The sequence below is a fragment of the Elephas maximus genome, chromosome 2, assembly GCF_024166365.1.
Source record: "Elephas maximus indicus isolate mEleMax1 chromosome 2, mEleMax1 primary haplotype, whole genome shotgun sequence".
NCBI lineage: Eukaryota > Metazoa > Chordata > Mammalia > Proboscidea > Elephantidae > Elephas > Elephas maximus.
In genome coordinates, this window is record NC_064820.1 from 162,406,199 (window position 1) to 162,427,205 (window position 21,007).

Sequence of the window (21,007 nt, forward strand, 5' to 3'; positions counted from 1 at the left end):
TTGACACACAAAATTAGCCATCATCTAGGTTAAGGAAAAGCCAACTGGACAGAAGTCCGTGGTGCCAAATATAAAGAGTGTTGAAATAACCTGAAGAATGGAATGGAGAGGATTGTTTTTACCCTTTCAGATTTATCACTGTATGTAAGTGAAACAAACACTTGATAAGTTGCTTGGTGTAGAGAATGAAACCCCTAAGAAGCAGCCTCATGTAATAGTTGTTTACTGAGATGCCTTCTTTTTAAAGCAGGTCCTGAGTCTTTTATGGTTTTGTTTTACCGAGTAGTGTGGGTAAGCCTGGGGCCAAAGCTCAGTTGCATGGGACAGTATAGCAGAAGTTGATTATTACTACTTCTGGTTCTCCTCCATTTTAGTCTCTGCCTAACCCCCTTCCAAGCCTCATCTAAAATAAATGTTGAAAATATACTTAAATAATATCTGGATAAAGGAGTGCAAAGTTATGTTGCCTATTACTTTTCACATGCCTTGGTCCAAACTTAAGTATGCCCATAGTTTCTCGAAAGAAGAGCTTGACAGAATAAAAAAAGAATAGGACAGTAGAATATACTATGGCCTGAGATTCAAGAAATCAGGATTCTTCCTCACCTAATTGATTGGCTGATGCAATGGAAATGACAAGATATGATACATGCCAAGGATTTTTCCCACTCTGATATTCTACATGGCAAGGATGCCAGAATCTTAGGTTCATGATCAACCTAAAAAAATTAGCTATTGGACTATCCTGGACTTGAATCATTGTTGCACTCCAAAACAGAAATTTCTACTTGAATTTTAAATCCGTTAAACGAATATTTAATAATATCATTACCCATGATTTAACTACACATGATTTTTTGTGAGTACGGACCCATAGTATCATTTAATACCGTCCTTTGCTTTCATCATTGATATGGTAGTTGTTTAAATGGGAGAAGTTCTATAATTAAAGAAATCAAGGCAATTGTGGCATCTTTTAGATCACTGATCTAAAAATTACTGACCTACAGAAAAAATATCACCTGAGGAACACATACCAAAAAAAAAAAGAAAAAAGAAATCATACTGGTTTTATTTATTTTTTTACTGAATTTATCTACATTATTGGCCAAAGTGATAGCAGCTCTTGGGCTGGTTAATTTGTACTGAAGTCTGAATTTGGATATGTATGAACTATGTATATGTGGAATGTATGGAAAGAAGATTCTCAATCCTTCTTAAAGCACACTAGGAAAGAGAATGGGGACTTGTATTCAGCTTGTATCTTCTTTTTCTATTGCAGCAAAATTGAAGAAGATGAGAAGAAAAATAATGGCAAGGAAGAAAAAGAAAAACTTGAGCCTGAAAAAGTTAAGAGACAAGCAGTACAGGTAGTTGTTTCACATCAGCACAACCTAGTAAATGTTCAAAGACCTTTCTACATAAGACTCCTACTCCCTCCTCCTCATCCCAGCATCCTCAGTAACTTTGCAAACTGAGAACATGTATTTGCATTGTCAAGGATAATATAACTCCTCTTCCATATTCAATTTATTAACTCCAAATCAGATATAGCTGCTTTGGAATTTGACAGGAGCTCAATTACACTTTTCTCCCACTGACTATGTGAATTACACTATCCCAAGAAGTAAGTGTATACGGATTGTCATCTCGTTGCCTGAATGTAAACCAATAGAGGGAGATTTTCAAATTTTGCTCCACATTTTTTTGTAGTTGTTAGGTGTTAGGTGCTTGTTGTTAGGTGCCCTTGAGTCAGTTCTGACTCGTAGCAACCAGTCCTGCTCCATCCTCACAATCATTGTTATGCTTGAGCCCATTGTTGCAGCCACTGCGTCAATCCATCTTGTTAAGGGTCTTTCTCTTTTCTGCTGACTCTACTTTACTAAGCATGATGTCCTTCTCCAGGGACTGACCCCTCCTGTAACATGTCCAAAGAAAGTATTTAAGATGCAGCCTTGCCATCCTTGCTTCCAAGGAACATTGTGGTTGTACTTCTTCCAAGACAGATGTGTGCTTTCTTTTTGTAGTCCCTGGTGTATTCAGCATTCTTTGCCAACACCATAATTCAAAGGTGTCAATTTTTCTTCAGTCTTCCATATTCATTGTCCAGCTTTCACATGCATATGATGCTATTGAAAAGACCATGGCTTGGGTCAGGAGCACCTTAGTCTTCAGGGTGACATCTTTGCTCTTCAACACTTTAAAGAGGTCGTTTGCAGCAGATTTGCTCAATGCAATGCGTCTTTTGATTTTTGACTGCTGCTTCCATGGGTGTTGATTGTGGATTCAAGTAAAATGAAATCCTTGACAACTTCAATCTTTTCCCCATTTATCATGATGTTGCTTACTGGTTCAATTGTGAGGATTTTTGTTTTCTTTATGTTGGGGTGCAATCCATACTGAAGGCTATGGTCTTTGATCTTCATTAATAAGTGCTCCAAGTCTTTTTCACTTTCAGCAATCAAAGTTGTGTCTCCTGCATAACGCAGGTTGTTAATGAGTCTTCCTCCAATCCTGATGCCCCGTTCTTCTTCATATAGTCCAGCTTCTCAGATTATTTGCTCAGCATACAGGTTGAATAGGTATGGTGAAAGGACACAACCCTGATGGACACCTTTCCTGACTTTAAACCACTCAGCATCTCCTTGTTCTTTCCAAACAACTGCCTCTTGATCTATGTACAGGTTCCACATGAACACAATTAAGTGTTCTGGAATTCCCATTATTTCCAATGTTATACATAATTTGTTATGATCCACATAGTCAAATGCCTTTGCATAGTTAATAAAACACAGGTAAACATCCCTCTGGTGTTCTCTGCTTTCAGCCAGGATCCAGCTAACATCAGCAATAATATCCCTGGTTCCACATCCTCTTCTGAATCTGGCCTGAATTTCTGGCAGTTCCCTGTTGACATACTGCTGCAGCCACTTTTGAATGATCTTCAGCAAAATTTTGTTTACGTGTGATATTAATGATATTGGTTGATAATTTCCACATTCGGCTGGATCACCTTTTTTGGGAATAGGCATAAATATGGATCTCTTCCAGTTGGATGGCCAGGTAGCTGTCTTCCAAATTTCTTGGCATAGATGAGGGAGCACTTTCAGCCCTGCATTTGTTTGTTGAAATATCTGAATTGATGTTCTGTCAATTTCTGGAGCCTTATTCTTCACCAACGCCTTCAGTGCAGCTTGGACTTCCTCTCTCATCACCATTGGTTCCTGATCATATGCTAGCTCTTGAAATGGCTGAATGTTGACTAATTCTTTTTGGTATAATGACTCTGTGTTTTCCTCCCATCTTCTTTTGATGCTTCCTGCATTGTTTAATGTTTTTTTTTTTTTTTTTCCCATAGAATCCTTCACTATTGCAGCTCGAGGCTTGACTTTTTCTTCAGTTCTTTCGGCTTGAGAAACACCAAGTGTGTTCTTCTCTTTTGGTTTTCTATCTCTAGCTTTTTGCACATGTCATTATAATTACTTTGTTTTCTTGAGCCATCATTTGAAATATTCTGTTCAGTTCTTTTACTTCATCATTTTTTTCTTTTGCTTTAGCTGCTCGACGTGTGAGAGCAAGTTTCAGAGTCTCCTCTGACATCCATCTTGGTTTTTTCTTTCTTTTCAATGACCTCTTGGTTTCTTCATGGATGATATCCTTGATGTCATTCCACAACTTGTCTGGTCTTCGGTCATTAGTGTTCAACAGTCAAATCTATTCTTGAGATGTTCTCTAAATTCAGGTGGGATGTACTCAGGGTCGTATTTTGGCTTTCGTGGACTTGCTCTGATTTTCTTCAGTTTCAACTTGAACTTGCATTATGAGCAATTGAGGGTCTATTCCACAGTTGGCCCTGGCCTTGTTCTGACTGATGATATTGAGCTTTTGCATTGTCTCTTCCCACAGATGTAGTCGATTTGATTACTGTGTATTTCATCTGGTGAGGTCCATGTGTATAGTCGCTGTTTATGTTGGTGAAAAGAGGTATTTGCAATGGAGAAGTCGTTGGTCTTGCAAAATTCTGTCACTCGATCTCTGGCATTATTTCTATCACCAAGGCCGTATTTTCCAACTACCAATTGATCCTTCTTCTTTGTTTCCGACTTTTGGATTCCAATCACCAATAATTATCAATGCATCCTGGTTGCATGTTAGATCAATTTCAGACTGCAGAAGCCAGTAAAAATCTTCAATGTCTTCATCTGTGGCCTTAGTGGTTGGTACGTAAATTTGAATAACAGTCATATTAACTGGTATTCCTTGTAGGGGTATGGATATTACCCTATCACTGACAGCATCGTACTTCAGGATAGATGTTGAAATGTTCTTTTTGATGGTGAATGCAACACCATTCTTCTTTAAATTGTCATTCCTGGCATAGTAAAGTATATGATTGTCTGATTCAAAATAGCTAATAAGAGTCTATTTTAGCTCACTAATACCTAGGATATTGATGCTTATGCATTCCATTTCATTTTTGACGATTTCTAGTTTTCCTAGAGTTATACTTTGTACATTTTCGGTTCTGATTATTAATGGATGTTTGCAGTTGTTTTTTTTATCACTTTGAGTCTTGCCACATCAGCAAATTAAGGTCCCAAAAGCTTGACTCCATCCACGTCATTAAGGTTGAGACTCTACTTTGAGGAGTCAGCTCTTCCTCAGTCGTCTTTTGAGTGCCTTCCAACTCAAGGGGCTCATTTTCTGGCACAGTATCAGACAGTGTTCTGCTGTTATTCATAAGGTTTTCCCTGGCTAATTCTTTTCAGAAGTAGCCTGCTGGGTCCTTCTTCCCAGTCTGTCTTACTCTGGAGGCTCAGCTGAAACCTGTCCTCCATGGGTGACCCTGCTGGTATCTGAATACCAGTGGCATAGTTTCCAGCAACACAGCAACATGCAAGACCCCACATTATGACAAACTGACAGACATGTAGGAGTATGCTTAGTAAAAAAAAAAAAAAAAGAAAGAAATCTAGGTTTAGCCCCAACTCTGTGAGATTTATGGGAAAGTGACTTAAGAACACTTTTGCATCCTGGGTTCCCATTCTGTAAAATTTCATAGAATGATGATGACAGTAGTGGTGGTAATTGTGAAAGCTATTGATTATTTAGTTGCTATTGTATGCCAGATATTATAAACATTTTCTAGCTAATCTTTGTAGTAACCACGCAAGGTAAACATTATTATGCATATTCTATTGATGATGACTCAGAGGCTCAGACAACAAGTTTTGAAACATATGTACTTAGAAATTCGTTAGCTAGCAATTGAACCACAAGTTCTGGCTTCAAAGCCCATAACAAACTTTCCTTTTGCCCCTAGTGCCCCTTGGAATATTTCTGCAGGCTATGTCTCAGGTCTTCATTAATCTTTTTCTTTATTGTTTTCTAATTTGGAAAACCTCATTTCTTACTACTGTCTCTGCTCTCACCTTTACTCCCTACAGTCTTTTCTCAACTGTGTAGCCCAAATAATTATTTAAAAACATAAGGCAGATTATGTTACCCAGTAGCTTTTCATCTTACTCAGAGTGAGAACCAGTGTCCTTCAGTGGCTTACAGTGCCTCATAGGATCTATACTTTGTCAACATTCCGAACACATTTTCTACTATTCTACCCATTACTCCCCTGTGCCTGCCTTAATGGCCACCTTGTTACTTCCTAAACATGCCAAGCATGCTGTTCATGGCTACCCATGATCTTAAAAACCAGGAATCTGGACTCAGACTATTAGGGTACAAATCTTGGCTCCATTTCCTACCAGTCAGGTTAGACAGTTAACTTTTTTGTGTTGAAGTTTCATTATTTATAAAATAATTATAAATATTATGTTCATTATTTGTATGAAGGCCAAAGGAACTCATCCATATGTAACATCACAGCACAGAGACTCATAAATCTTAAGTACTCAATATGTACTCAATGTATCCATTGTGTTTTGGGGCATTATTTCATAGTTATACATGTTTTTTTTTTTTTTTAAATTTTGAATCCTCTCTTCATTTGGCAGGAGCTGTGCAGTGAATACCGTAACTATGTAAGGAATGGACAGCTGGCATGTACTAGAGAGAATGATCCCATCGAGGGCCTGGATGGGAAAATTCACGGCAATACTTGCTCCATGTGTGAGGCCTTCTTGTGAGTAGTGCTGCAGTCGCTGCTACTGCTGAGAATAGGAGAAGGCAGGCCTGGGATGGGTGAGGGAGTGATATTGAAGGTTTTATTAAGGAGGTTTTCTCAAGGAGATAGGACATGAAGGCTGTCCTTATACTGATTTCAGAGGAGTTGCTATTCTAAGCCACATACTTAGAGCATTCCTCTTAGTCTTTTTAGTGTTCAGAAAGGTACTTGGATCACCCTCAAGGGAGGACCTTTTGCTAAGAGAAAATTCTCCCAGAGTTAATGGCATAAAAAGGCTGGCAATTCTGTCCTCTGTTTATGTAGGTTACTGTCATGGGTAATCCAAAAATGTAGTCATTGGATGCTAACAACTGGAAATCTCTTAAAAACCAGACATGGCTGTCAATATTTTTAAATATCCCAGTTGTTTTTCTGGGGAGAAGGACCAAAACTTAAAAACAAAAACAACAACTCGGTTCTGTCTAGTCAATTCTGACTCATGGTGACCCCATGTGTTACACGTAGAACTGGGTTCCATAGGGCTTTCTTGGCTGTAATGGTTATGGAGGCAGATTGCCAGGCCTTTCATTTGCAATGCCTCTGGTTGGTTCTAACTGCCAATTTTTCAGTTTAGTAGCCAAGAGCAAACCGTTCATGCCACTCAGAGACCTGGGGAGAAGGACAATACTTTGTATTTTCTAAGATAAATATAATAGGGAAAATTTATTTACTGATCTGCTAGTACATATTTGCCTTATTTTTAAAGCAACATTAAAAACAAGAACAGTATGAAGGGCTGTGTGTTTACCTTTCTACTCCAAAGCTAAGTTGGTAGAGGTATAGAAATAATGGAATATTTCTATCTACAGAGATTTCCCCTTTATAATAATACATATCAGCCACTAGGAATAGTTATCTTTTTTCCCTCTCTCACAGCCGGCAAGAAGAAAAAGAAAAAGAAGTTGAATCCAGAGCAAGAGCTAAAAGGGCAGCTGAAAAGGTAGGTGTCCTGGAATATTGACACATCAATGAAAGGATGAGGTTTGCAGTTTCCCTGTAAATATAATTCATGGAATTATTGATGGTCCTTTTGAACCTACCCAGCGGCCCCACAGGAGAAAGACCTGGCAATCTGCTTCTGTAAAGAATACAACCAAGAAAATTCCTATGGAGCAGTCCTGTTCTGCCACATGGAGTTACTTTGAGTTAAAAGTCAACTCGATAGCAGGGCTTATTTAGTTCAGGAGTTGACAAACTTTTCTTAGAGATCCCTTACCTGTTGCCATAGAGTTGTTTCCAACTCACAGTAACACTACAGGACAGAGTAACCCCATAGGATAGAACTGCCCCATAGCATTTCTAAGGAGCAGCTGGAGGATTTGAACTGGCCATCTTTTGGTTAGCAGCTGAACTCCTAAACACCATGCCACGAGGGCTGTCCAGATAGTAAAATATTTTAGGCTTTGAGGCCATACTGTCTCTTGTGTAACTATTACAGCCCTACTGCTGTAATTCTAAAGTAACCATAGATAATATGCAAATGAATGGGTGTGGGTGCGTTCCAATAAAAGTTTACTTACAAAAACAGGTGGTGGCTGGATTTTTTCCACAGGTTGTAGTTTGCAGACTACTGATTTAACCCTTCCCATATTTTAAGACTGAGAAGACATAAAGTCCAGAGAACATTGGGAACATTGATAACAGAACCCATACCCTCACAATTCAAAGTTCTCACAACTGAAAAGTGGAAAAAGCAGAATCCAAACCCATGCTTCCTGACACCAAACCCAGCACCCTTCCTAACAAACAATGTGGTTTTGTATTACCACATTTACTCAAACCATGTGCATGTTCTTTGTTTTATATTTAATTTTCTTTTGGTGCCAGTATTTGGGGGAAAAGTAAAGAAAATAAATATCTCCAAAGAATATTTTCTTGAGTTCAAAAATAATGACTCCTGGTAGATTATTCTAGACTTTTAATTTATTTATTCAAAGACTAATGATATTTAAAATGATCTGTAAAGAAGTATCACATTCTGTACGGTTGTATTTCACACAATTGTACATCTGAATTAAAAATAATAGAGTGGTTCATATGAAAAAATTTATTTTTAAATATATCAAGAAAAAAATGTTTTGGTAAGGGACAATTTCTAATTTCACATTAGCTAATATAGACAAGGAAACCCTGGCGACAGAGTGGTTAAGAGCTACGTCTGCTTACCAAGAGGTCGGCAGTTCGAATCCACCAGGCGCTCCTTGGAAACCGTATAAGGCAGTTAGTTCTACTCTGTCCTATAGGGTTGCTATGAGTTGGAATCGACTGGATGGCAATGGGTTTTTAATATTTCTTTTGCTACTATGATTAGAGTTAGGGGTTCTGACAGATCTTGAAACAGAGCTAGGAGAAAACTCACTCCATAGTCCACATCGAGTTTCAACTTGAACAGATTCAGGAAAAAAAAAAATCGAATTCAATCCTCATTTTCACCAATAATAAACCTTATGATCCTAAGTGATTTGCTTAATCTTGTTCAATTCTTCTTAAAAATTTACTGAGTGCTTTGTAGAAGCTAGTCATGGTGCTAAATTATATGCCTATGTTATCTCACCTTATTCTCACAAAAATCCAGGACATATATTGAATAATTGTATACTGTATTTTATGCAAATAATGCAAGGCTTCTAAGTTTGTTTGCTAACCACTCCCTCCCCCTTGAGAGGTGTTTCTGAAAATACCTGGTGGGAGGAGGGAGTGGTTGGCAAACAAACGTAGAAGACTCATGTTATTTGTGTAAAAATTCAGTATTGGCCATTATTATTTTAGCCATGTGAAATAGATTCTAATTTTTTTTTTTTTAGAAAAGAGGAGAATACATAATGAGAAAGAGTGTTGGAATCATGCCATATACAGAATGACTGAAGCATCTAGAGGTGTTTAGATCTTGGGAGAGAACATAGGGAGGTATGGAAGAAAGACAAGAAAAATTTCCCCAAATAAAAGAAGGACTTCCATGGGAAAGATGAAAAATATCCTCTGTTTCTCTGAGGGAAGTAAAATACTTCAACTTTGCTTGCTGGTGTGAAGGAATGCAATCTCCTGTATTTCACTGACAATTTATAAAAGTAAACTCTAAGAGTAGGGATCCTTTAGGGATTACAGTTATTTTCCAGGGTTTCCCAAAAGTAGCACTATGACTGCACAGTTGCTGTCAAGTCAGTTGTGACCCGTGGCAAGCCCATGGGTGGCAGAGTAGGATTGTGTTCCATAGAGTTTTCAGCAACTATTTTTCGCAAGTGTATCACCAGGCTTTTTTTCTGAGGAGCCTCTGGGTGCCTCTAATCTCCAACCTTTTGGTTAGCAGCTAAGTGCGTTAATTGTTTGCACCACCTAAGGACTCCAGCACTACAACTGGTTTGTGGAAATATATTTTTGGAATAAACTGTCTGGGAAGGTAATGTATTCCTTCACAGCAGATGACTTCTTGGCAAGCACGATGTAAAGGAGATTGAGATGTAGTATAGGTAGTTGGACCAAATGAACTTAGGGGTTCTATCCAAACCTGAAGCTCTTTGATTCCCTGACTTGTGAGGTGTTTATTTGTTTGTTTTATTTTGATATTATAATGAAATAGAGATAGACAATAAAACCCCAAGTAAGGGCTGTGGACCAGTCCCCAGACAGTCCAGTTTATTAAGAGTCTTACTTGTGTGTGAATCCAGGTTCAGTCTGTATTTTGGGGCTAAATCTCAAGAAAAAAGAAACACAAAACTCTTCTCAAGTTCTGTGTGTTTAGTAGGAATTAGACGATGCCAGAAAAAATATTCTCAGTTTTCTTTTGTTTGTTTGTTTTCTCTTCCTTTCAGTGCTTAGTAGAAACCAAACAAACTCAATTTCCAGGGAAATACCCAAACACTTGAATTTTTTCTTCTTTTAGGATACATGCAGTGAATTTCGGAGTCTTTTGCAAAATGGAAGTCTTTTCTGCACACGAGAAAATGATCCTGTGCGTGGCCCAGATGGCAAGACCCATGGCAACAGATGTGCCATGTGTAAGGCAGTCTTGTGAGTACACAAATGAAGCCCTGCTGTGGTTGGCAGAGTTGGGGAGGCAAACAGCTGGGCAGATAATGCATATTTCCTTACATGGAAAAGAAAACAAATGATAATCTGTAAAGCTTTTTTAAGACAAATCCTTCTTTTAAAAGGCCAACGTTCACAGTTCTAGAAAGATAATGTATTAGTAGATCATTACATTCTTTATTTGTTCTGGGGTGGAGACAAACAATAGATCCCAACATTTTCCTGGATAAAATTCTAAGCCCTTTGCTATCAAATGGATTACTTCTCTGGGTTATTTTGGAATTCCCATTGGGAAGAAAAACCAATTTTATTGCCAATCTAACTTGTCTACCTACATTTTTGAGACTGTCATCCTTTCAGGGAAATGAAAGTTTGAAAGGACAAATCAAATATTTAAGGTATTCAATAGCCTTTTTGCTGAACATCTAAAATATACCACCTGTATAATAATTACACAATGATGAATGAAACAGACACTCTTCTCAGAGATCATATAGTCTATCAGAGATTAGACATGCACATAAGCTAATATAATGCAAAGGAAGAATTGCTAAATGTGATATGATGTATATAAAGAGTTTATGGTACTTCAAGGAAGCGACAGTCAAGAGAAAGTTTTATGGGAGGATAGAACTGGACCTTTTAATTGGGATAGAATGTAACATGACACAGAAGTATGAGTGGAGAAGGAATAGTATAAATGAAGATCTAAATTTAAGAAAACTGTAGCCATATACAGTAAAGAGCAAGCCATTTAAGTATAGTTAAAACTCTCCATCTTTACCAGCCTTGAATTCCAGTAAATTCTATATGTACTGGAAAGCTGCTAACATTTTTACAGGTTGGAGAACAAGTAGCATGAATGTCTTCCTAAAGGAGAAAGGGACTAAAATTCAGGATGGAACTGCTGTTGTGGGGGTTTGAAGTAATCCAGTGAGAAACAGCTGGAGCAAGGGAAGTAGGGAAGTAGGATAGAAGGTAGGTGGATAAAGATGGGAGATATCGTGGAGGTGAAATTAATGTTTTGTGGCAACAACTGTGTGAACTGAAGGAGCAGAACCAGTTAGATATATGACTCCAAAGCTTTGTTCTTTGAAAGATAGAGAATCCAGGAGGAAAAATATATTTTGAAATAGACAAGAATTATTTTTGGACCTCTTGAATATGAAGTACTTGTGAGAAATTCAGCTAATGATGTCCAGTGAACATTGTTGAAATGCTAATTAATTGCTCACGTTGTATTACATGTGGTTATGTATAGGCTAATTGTCACCTTCTGCAATGAGAGCTCTTCCATGCAAGGAACTTCACATAATTTTAAGAGAAGAGGGCCTGCAGCATAATAGATGTTCAATAGAGGCTGATGAATTCTGGACAAATCTAATGTGGTCACATGACAAGAAACTCATAGAAATGCAACCCACTGCCTCTAATCTATTATTCCCTACTCCCCACTTTCTAATTTCCAGCCAGAAAGAAGATGAGGAAAGAAAGAGGAAAGAAGAGGAAGATCAGAGAATGACTTCAGAACATGGTCCCAATGGTGGTGGTGGTGGAGATGGAAAAGCTCAGGTAAAAACAACCTCTAATTTCTTAACCAGAGTGGGCTCAGAGCATTAGCCATGGACTATGACATGGCCTATGGTAAAGGTGAATGCATTTAGGAACTTGTTGCCATCAAGTCCATTCTGACTCATAGAGATCCTAGAGGACAGAGTAGAACTGCCCCATAGAGCTTCCAAGGAGCAGCTGGTGGCTTTGAACTGCCGACCTTTTGGCTAGCAGCTGAGCTCTTATCCACTGAGCCACCAGGGCTCCATAATGTATTTAGTGTTCGGGTTAAAAGCATCCTTGGAAGAACAGAGAAACTCCCCCATTAATGTTGTATATAAAATCCACAGGTAGTCCCCATTTTACGACAGGATTATGTTATTAGGACAACTCTGTCCTAAATCAGTTCTGACATAAATCAAAAACCCCATTTTTTTAGTTTTTATTGTTATTGCCTTTTGTTATCAGTATATTTATAATCCAATCTTTGTCTTTGGGGGTTGGAAACATTACAGCTGACAACGATAACATCAGCAAATTACATGGTGCAACGTTGTATGTAGTATCTATTACTAATGATAAAACGTACCAAAAAAAACAAAAAAAAACAAAAACAACTGACCGTGGTAGATGCAGTTCCTCATAAGTTGAATGTTGTAAGTCAGGGGCTACCTGTAATTTTTAAGCTCTCTAGGGCCCATTTGGAAACCCTGGTGGTGTAGCAGTTAAGCGCTATGGCTGCTAACCAAAAGGCCAGCAGTTCAAATCCACCAGGCACTCCTTGGAAACTCTATGGGGCCGTTCTCCTCTGTCCTGTAGGGTCACTGTGAGTCAGAATCAACTTGATGACAATGGGTTTGGTTTTGGTAAGGCTCATTTTGTCTTCTTTAAACCTAAAGATAATTAATAACACAATGACTTAATCCCAATCTCCTAACCCCTCTTTATAGTAATCTAGCCCTCACACGGTAATTGTTCTCATCAGCATCACATACTCTTCATTTTCTTTCGTTATTCTCTTTTGTCCGGAGTGCAGACAACTTTGTGAGTTATTTTTTCCATTGATCCAAAGCAGCATAGCATGGCAAAAGAGCATAGGCTTTGGAGTCAGATAGTTTAGGGGACGATCCTTCCTCTACCACTTATGAGTTGTGAAGCCTTGAGTAAATTACTTCATCTCCCTAAACACTATTTTGTTTTATCTATCAGGACTTTTATAGGGATAAAATAAAATAATTTAGGCAAGTGCTTAGAATATTTCCTGAGACACTTTTAAGTGTCAGGTTGACCATGTTGTCTACAAGCTCATTCCTTGAACACAATTTGATAGGTTTATAGCCAGCTTGTTTCTCTTCTTATGATCTTGGGATATCAACATTGAGTCTTTGCTTCCAGATCTGACCCATGCCCTATATCTGCCCTTGAAAACTCTGACCTTCCTGTATTTCCACCTTTTTTGCTTTAGGAGGATGAGTTTGCAATCTCAAGGGCTATATCTGTTAAGATGTTTGTCTATCTTCTCCATAATTTGTTCAAGCCTGTCTTCCTTGACATGTCCTTTGTAGAATTTTGTACTTCCAGCCACCATTTCTCTCTAGTCCTAAAGTACACTGTAGGCCAGGAAAATTTTTTTTTTTGTAAAGGGCTAGGGAGTAAATATTTTAGGTTTTGTGTGCCATATGGTCTCTGTTGCCCCTATCCAACTCTGCCAGGGTTGCAAGAAAGCATCCATAAAGACTACCTAAATGAATGGGTGAGGTTGTGTTTCAACAAAACTTTATATTTAAAAAGAAGCAGCAGGCCAAATCTGGCCTGTGGGCTATAGTTTGCTGACCCTTGCTCTCTGCATTACGTCTCAGCCAACTTTATAATTTCCCTGTGTAAAACCTTAAAAGCAACATTAGTAGCCATGACAACTGACCTCCTATAATTAGAAAGAATATGGATGATTCTAGCCTGGATGTTATATTCTTTATAAGGGGAGGTAGATATGATTTTCACTCAAATTATTAAAAAATTTAATAAAAATCAACAGACCATGTAATCTAGGAGGCCTGCTCTCTTCTCGCCTTTCAGGACCAATGTGCTGAATATCGGGAAAAAATAAAAAACGGAAAACTCAGCTGTACTCGGGAGAATGATCCTGTACGTGGTGCTGATGGAAAATCATACAATAATAAGTGTATCATGTGTAAAGAAATACTGTAAGTACTGCTGTCAACAGGCATGTCTAAGAGATAATCACACACTTATTAATGGCTATGTGTCATTTGCTTATGACTCCCTCTATAAAAAAAATAATCTTTTGATTAATTCTCAACTACGATCTCTTTTGCTTGAAACACCTAAGGGGCAACGAACCCTAGCAAAGGTAGCTTCAAGTGGCTGATTCCCACTCTATTTTCCAACATAAGTCTGTGACCTCTAAGTATCACCGTAGTAGATAATTGTTCTTTAGAACACATTATGCCTGGATCCTAGGAAGACTTTGCTATGGTCATTTTGAATAGTTGGCCAGCACATCTTAAAACAGCAGTTTTTTTTTTTTTTTTGTCTTTTGTATGGGACACACTTACTGTGTATTCCATGGCCTGTTTCTTCTATTTATTTTCCCTTGATGAATGGCAATGAATTGGAGTGGTTTATGATCCAGCTCAGCCACTTTTTTTTTTTTAATTAATTTTTATTAAGCTTCAAGTGAACGTTTACCATTCCAATCAGTCTGTCACATGTAGGTTTACATACATCTTACTCCCTTCTCCCACTTGCTCTCCCCCTATTGAGTCAGCCCTTTCAGTCTCTCGTTTCGTGCCAATTTTGCCATCTTCCCACTCTCTCTATCTTCCCATCCCCCCTCCAGTCAAGAGTTGCCAACACACTCTCCAGTGTCCACCTAATTTAATTGGCTCACTCTTCATCAGCATCTCTCTCCCCCCCGCTGACCAGTCCTTTTCATGCCTGATGAGTTGTCTTCGGGGATGGTTCCTGTCCTGTGCCATCAGAAGTTCTGGGGAGCATTGTCTCTGGGATTCCTCTAGTCGCATTCATATCATTAGGTATGGTCTTTTTATGAGAATTTGGGGTCTGTATCCCATTGGTCTCCTGCTCCCTCAGGAGTTGTCTGTTGTGCTCCCTAGCAGGGCAGACATCGATTGTGGCCGGGCACCAACTAGTTCTTCTGGTCTCAGGGTAATGTAGGTCTCTGGTTCATGTGGCCCTTTCTGTCTCTTGGGTTCTTAGTTGTCGTGTGACCTTGGTGTTCTTCCTTTGCCTTTGCTCCAGGTGGGTTGAGACCAATTGATGTATCTTAGATGGCCGCTTGTTGGCATTTAGGACCCCAGGTGCCACAATTCAAAGTGGGATGCAGAATGTTTTCATAATAGAATTATTTTGCCCGTTGACTTAGAAGTCTCCTCAAACCATGTTCCCCAGACCCCAGCCCCTGCTCCGCTGACCTTTGAAACTTTCATTTTATCCTGGAAACCTCTTTGCTTTTAGTCCAGTCCAATTAGGCTGACCTTCCTTGTATTGTGTGTTGTCTTTCCCTTCACCCAAAGCAGTTCTTATCTACTGATTGTCAGCGACTTTTGTTTTATTGCATCAAATAACATAATGTCTTAGTCCCATTTGTAAATTGAGGGAGTTTTCTAGGTGACCTTGAAATGTCCTTGTAGTTCTAAAACTCAATGCCTCTATTACAATGACATTTAATAGAAACGTACGTGATATTCTTCTCCCTGCCACTTACATACATTCTTCACCATCCCCCCTCCTACCACGAAAGAAGAAAGAAAAGAGAAAGAAAAAAAAAGAATTCAAGATTATGGTAGTAAAGGGCTTGTGAAAAAATCTGATACAAACGCTGCGTTTTACAGATGAGAAAAATGGAGGACCAGTGGAGTAGTTGGTTTATTAAAGGTCTCATAGGGAGTAAGCTTCAGAGCCAATATTAGTTATCAGTATAGTATTTATTCTACATTATTAAAATTCTTTAATAGAAGCAAGATGGCAGAATGGGGCAATGCCAGGGTTTTGGCATCAGATGGGCTATTTCAGTTCCATGTCTTTATTAACGTTGCTAGGTGCCATTGAGTAGGTTCTGACTCATAGCAACCCTAGGTACAACAGAACCAAACACTGCCTGGTCCTGCACCATACTCATGATCATTGTTATGCTTGAGCCCATTGTTGCAGCCACTATGTCAATCTATCTTGCTGAGGGACTTCCTCTTTTTCACCGACCCTCTACTTTACAATGCAGGGACTGATCCCTTCTGATAACATGTCCAAAGTATGTTAGAAATAGTCTTGCCATCTTTGCTTCTTAGGAACATTCTGGCTGTACTTCTTCCAAAACAGATTATTGATTCTTTTGGCAGTCCATGGTATATTCGGTATTCAGTATTGAATGTATTCAGTATTCTTTGCCAGTAATTCGAAGGCATCAATTCTTCTTCAATCTTCCTTATTTATTGTTCAGCTTCACATGCATATGAGGCAATTGAAAACATCATGGCACACCTTGGGTAAGGTGCACTTTAGTCTTCAAGGTGACATCTTTGCATTTTAACACTTTAAAGATGTCTTTTGCAGCAGATTTGCCCGATGTAATGCATTGTTTGATTTCTTGACTGCTGCTTCCATGGGTGTTGATTATGGATCCAAGTACAATGAAGTCCTTGACAACTTCAATCTTTTCTCTGTTTATCATAACATTGCTTACTGGTACAGTTGTGAGAATTTTTGTTTTCTTTATGTTGAGGTGCAATTCATACTGAAGGCTGTGGTCTTTGATCTTTATCAGTAAGTGCTTCAAGTTCTCTTCACTTTCAGCAAGCAAGGTTGTGTCATCTGCACAATGCACGTTGTTAATTGGAGTCTTTCTCCAATCCTGATGCCCCATTCTTCTTCATATAGTCTAGCTTCTCGAATTACTTGCTCAGCATACAGATTGAATAAGTATGGTGAAAGGATACAATACTGACACATAACCTTTCCTGACTTTAAACCATGCAGTGTTCCCTTCAAATGACTGCCACTTGATCAATTAAGTGTTCTGGAATTTCTGTTCTTTGCGATGTTATCCATAATTTGTTATGATCCACACGATCAAATGTCTTTGCATAGTCAATAAAACACATGTCCTTGGACAGGTTCTTTCACTTGCTTAGATTTCAACATGTTCATATTTAAACGGGGGACTACAATAACCAAAGCAGCCATGTAGTGTTTCTTTTGAGAGTTGAATGAGATGAACTGTATATAAAACTCTTAGTACAGTGTCTGGTGTGGTATAAGCACATAGAAAATGTAAGTTGTCACTATTAATGTTGTCATTAGTGCTCAGTAAAATTAAATATTGACATTAATAGCAATAATTAATGACAAATGTTATATGATTTTTTTATGCCATACCAACTTTGCACAACTAAACCTATGCAGATATGATGAAAAGAATTGAGTCATTTCATTCTGCACCACATATTAATAGTGGATAATTTTGTGAAAGAACAACTGATGATTCTCAGATACAGAAAATTATTAAGATAAAACTTTTTCTTAAGTAAACAATTTCATCTACGTAATGAGATACTTGGAGTATTTAGAAAACAATATAAATGATTTTTTAAACAATCTTTGAAAAATATCAATCCTACAATAAGTGGTTATTTATTGCCTGCTATGTGGCTCTTTAAGGCCTAAAATGCCAAAGCAAACAAGACAATGTTGCTGCCATTATGGAACTATAACATAATATAGAACACTGATAATAGATAAGCAAATAGATATGTAATGGAAGTCGAGGCAGTAATAAGAAAAATAAAACAAGATAATACAATAGAAAGAGATGAGAGCTGCTATTTTAGTTAAGGTGTTCAAGGAAGGCTGGACATTTGAGGAGGACCTGTATAAAGTGAGTGAAATGAACTATTTGAATATCTGAAGAAAGAATGGTCCAGGGTGAACAAGAGCCAATGCAAAGTCATGAAGATATGTATGAAATTAGTAAGCTCAAGAAACACACTGGAGTGTACACTGTGCCCCAGATTATCGAGTAAGGAGGAGAATTGTAGGAAATTAGTTTATAAAGGAAGTGGGACCAGATTATATGTGGCTTTTTAGGCCTTAAGAAGGACACTGGATTTTATTCCATGTGTGATGGGAGGCCACTGGATGTTTTTGAGGAGAATCATGAATAATCAGAATTCTACCAAACTGAATCATTGTACGTACCCTCTTTTTCTAATAGTTCACTTAATTAAGATTTAGTAGCTTTATATTTGGTAGAACCTTTAGACTATATTTTACTACCACTTCCCTATTTCGTGCAGCTCTCATATAGAACTCCTTGAAAAGAAGTATATATATATGTGTGTGTGTGTCTGTGTGTATACATATATAGTTACATACATACATGTACATGTCTTTGCTTTGTGTGCAAAACCAAGTGAAACTTTGAAAGAGCAATATGTATTAGAGTTTTTCAGTGTCTGTATCTTGGAACAACTGCATCAGAATCGCCTGGCTTACTTATTAAAAATCAGGTTACTGAGACCTAATCCAGATCTTGTGAGTCAAGCTGTTGGAGTGGTCAGTGAATCTGAATTTTCCACAAGGTCTCAGGTGATTTGTAATGGACATTAAAATTTAGAAGCCACTGGCGTGAATATATTATGAGAAAACTAACTTATAAATCAGCATGATCCTAAGGTACTTTTTAGATTACTTGTCTACTTTCTATCTTGGGTTCTACACTTTAAGAAGTAATGTTATAATGGGTTAACTCATAAATGAAAGAACCAGAATGGGTAGTGGGGTGGAGGATTAAAATCCTTGAGCTATGATAAAAAGGTGAAGGAACTGAGGAAGTTGGACTTGGAGACTTGCCTTTAAACATCTGGAAGACTGATAATGAAGAGATCACAGATTTCGCAGGCTGTGTTTTCCTCAGAATTTAAAATAAGACCAAAGGATGGGAGTATTAGGGAGATAAATTTGGCACAAATAGAGGAGACTTTGTAATTTCTGGAGTTGATCTACCTAGAATGTCTCCATTGTGATGAGTGAGATTCTTGCACTGGGGTCTCAGTAACCAAGCTGACTACTCATCTCTAGGAGGTGCAGAAAGAATCTTTATGAAGGCAGTGGTTTAGGGTACATAAACTCTAATACCCTTTCCAACCTTGAGTATGTATTAACAAGATGGGTGTTGACTCTTTTCTTTTCCAGTCAAAGAGAAGCAACTGAAAAGAATAACTCTGGCTTCAGATCAAATAGTGCTGAAGCAGCATCAGGAAAGGTGAGTTACTTACTAGGTTTTGACAAGAATGGTATTTCTGTAAGACAATGGTTGGCCATCAAAGATATGGAAAGAAGCTGTCAGTGTGGCCAGTCAAGATCTTACACTTAGATGATCAAAAGCCACAATTAATATGAATATCACTGGGTGGCTTGAACAGTTTGTGTTTGGCTAATAAGTGAATGATTGGTGGTTTGAACCCACCCAGAACTGCCACAGAAGAAAGACCTTGCGATCTACTTCTGTAAGATTAACCAAAGAAACCAAACCAAATCCGTTGCCATCGAGTCAATTCCAACTCATTGCGACCCTATAGTACAGAGTAGAACTGCCCCATAGGGTTTCCGAGAAGTGGCTGGTGGATTCGAACTGCCAGCCTTTTGGTTAGCAGCAGTAGCTTGCCATAGCTCTTAACCACTGCACCACCAGAGCTCCTCTGTAAGATTATAACCATGGAAAACTCTATGGAGCAGTTCTACTCTGACACACACGGGGTCATCATGAGTAGGAATTGACTTGATGTCAGTGGGTTTTAGTAGATCCTTCAGTGTAGAAATATAATGGCATACGGAAATGATTCAGTCTGTTTTTAACACAGAGCACTTTTATAAATGGTAGCTTATTTAATTCTCTCAACAGCCTGATGAAATAAGGCTTTTCAACCTTACTTGATAGTTGATGAAAATAAGGTTCAGCCAGTATATTAGCTTCCTATCACTACTGTAAGAAATTGCAGCAAATATAGTGGCCTAAAACAACACACATTTATTATCTTACATTTCTTGACTTCAGAAGCCCTACGTGGGTCTCACTGAGCTAAAATCAACCTGTCAGTAGGGCTTCATTTCTTTGTGGAGACGTTAGGGGAGAATCCATTTTCTCGCCTTTTCTAGCTTCCAGAAGTTGTCTGCAGTCCTTGGCTCGTGGCCCCTTCCATCTTCAAAGCCAATAATGACCCATCAAGTATTTCTTATTTTATATCACTGATACTGACTTTTCTGCCTCCCTCTTTCACTTATAAAGACTTGTAATTACATTGGTTCTACCCATATAATCCAGGATAATTATACCTCGAGGTCAACTGATTAAAACTGATTAGCAACCTTAATTTCATCTTCAGCTTTAATTCCTCCTTGCCATGGAGGTAACATATTCACAAGGTACAGAGATGGAATGTGGACATCTTCAGGGGGCCATTATTCTGCTTACCACAGCAAGCTTAAGTGACTGCCAACTTTTCTAATTCTCAAACTGAAATCTTCTAATAGTCAACTCCAATAAAATACTACGTGGAAATAGCATTTCCAATATATCCTTCCCTTCTTTTTAGGATATGTGTGATGAGTTTAGAAGTCAAATGAAAAATGGACAACTTATCTGTACTCGGGAGAGTGACCCTGTCCGGGGTCCAGGCGGCAAGACACACAGCAATAAGTGTACTATGTGTAAAGAAAGACTGTAAGTATTTTTTTACTGGATTGTTTTATATGTATATATATAATTTGTTTATCTTTGTTGTTTTTGAGAAGATACACAGCAGAACATATACCAATTCAACAATTTCTACATGTACAGTTCAGTGACATTGATCACATTCTTTGAGTTGTGTAATCATTCTCACCCTCCTTTTCTGAATTGTTCCTCTCCCATTAACATAAACTCGCTGCTCCCCAAGTTTCCTATCTAATCTTTCGAGTAAAAAAAAAAAAAAATAGCTGTTGTCAATTTGATCTCATGTAAATATATCTTAAAAGAGCACAATGCTCAAGGGAGGCATTTTTTTTTTTTTTTGGTTTCGTGGGACATTCCAGTTAATCGGCCTAATAACATGTTTAGTGCTTCTGTTCTACCTCCTAGTTTGTTGTGTTGTGCTTAGGTCTTAAAAGCTAGGAAGCAGCCATCCACAGTATGACAATTGGTCTCTATCCACCTGAAGCAACAAAGAAAGA

At 38.2% G+C, this 21,007-nt stretch overlaps 1 protein-coding gene across 1 annotated transcript in view; it reads left to right on the forward strand.

Annotated features, from left to right (window-relative positions):
- The window catches only part of SPINK5 (serine peptidase inhibitor Kazal type 5), an 87,009-nt gene that overhangs the window by 45,696 nt on the left and 20,306 nt on the right, over positions 1-21,007 (forward strand). The window contains exons 18-25 of the mRNA XM_049868745.1: positions 1,283-1,370; positions 6,012-6,139; positions 7,058-7,121; positions 10,062-10,189; positions 11,677-11,779; positions 13,835-13,962; positions 18,989-19,058; positions 20,389-20,516. Of these exons, the coding sequence (XP_049724702.1) occupies positions 1,283-1,370; positions 6,012-6,139; positions 7,058-7,121; positions 10,062-10,189; positions 11,677-11,779; positions 13,835-13,962; positions 18,989-19,058; positions 20,389-20,516 (837 nt within the window). The remainder of the gene's footprint in view (positions 1-1,282; positions 1,371-6,011; positions 6,140-7,057; positions 7,122-10,061; positions 10,190-11,676; positions 11,780-13,834; positions 13,963-18,988; positions 19,059-20,388; positions 20,517-21,007) is intronic.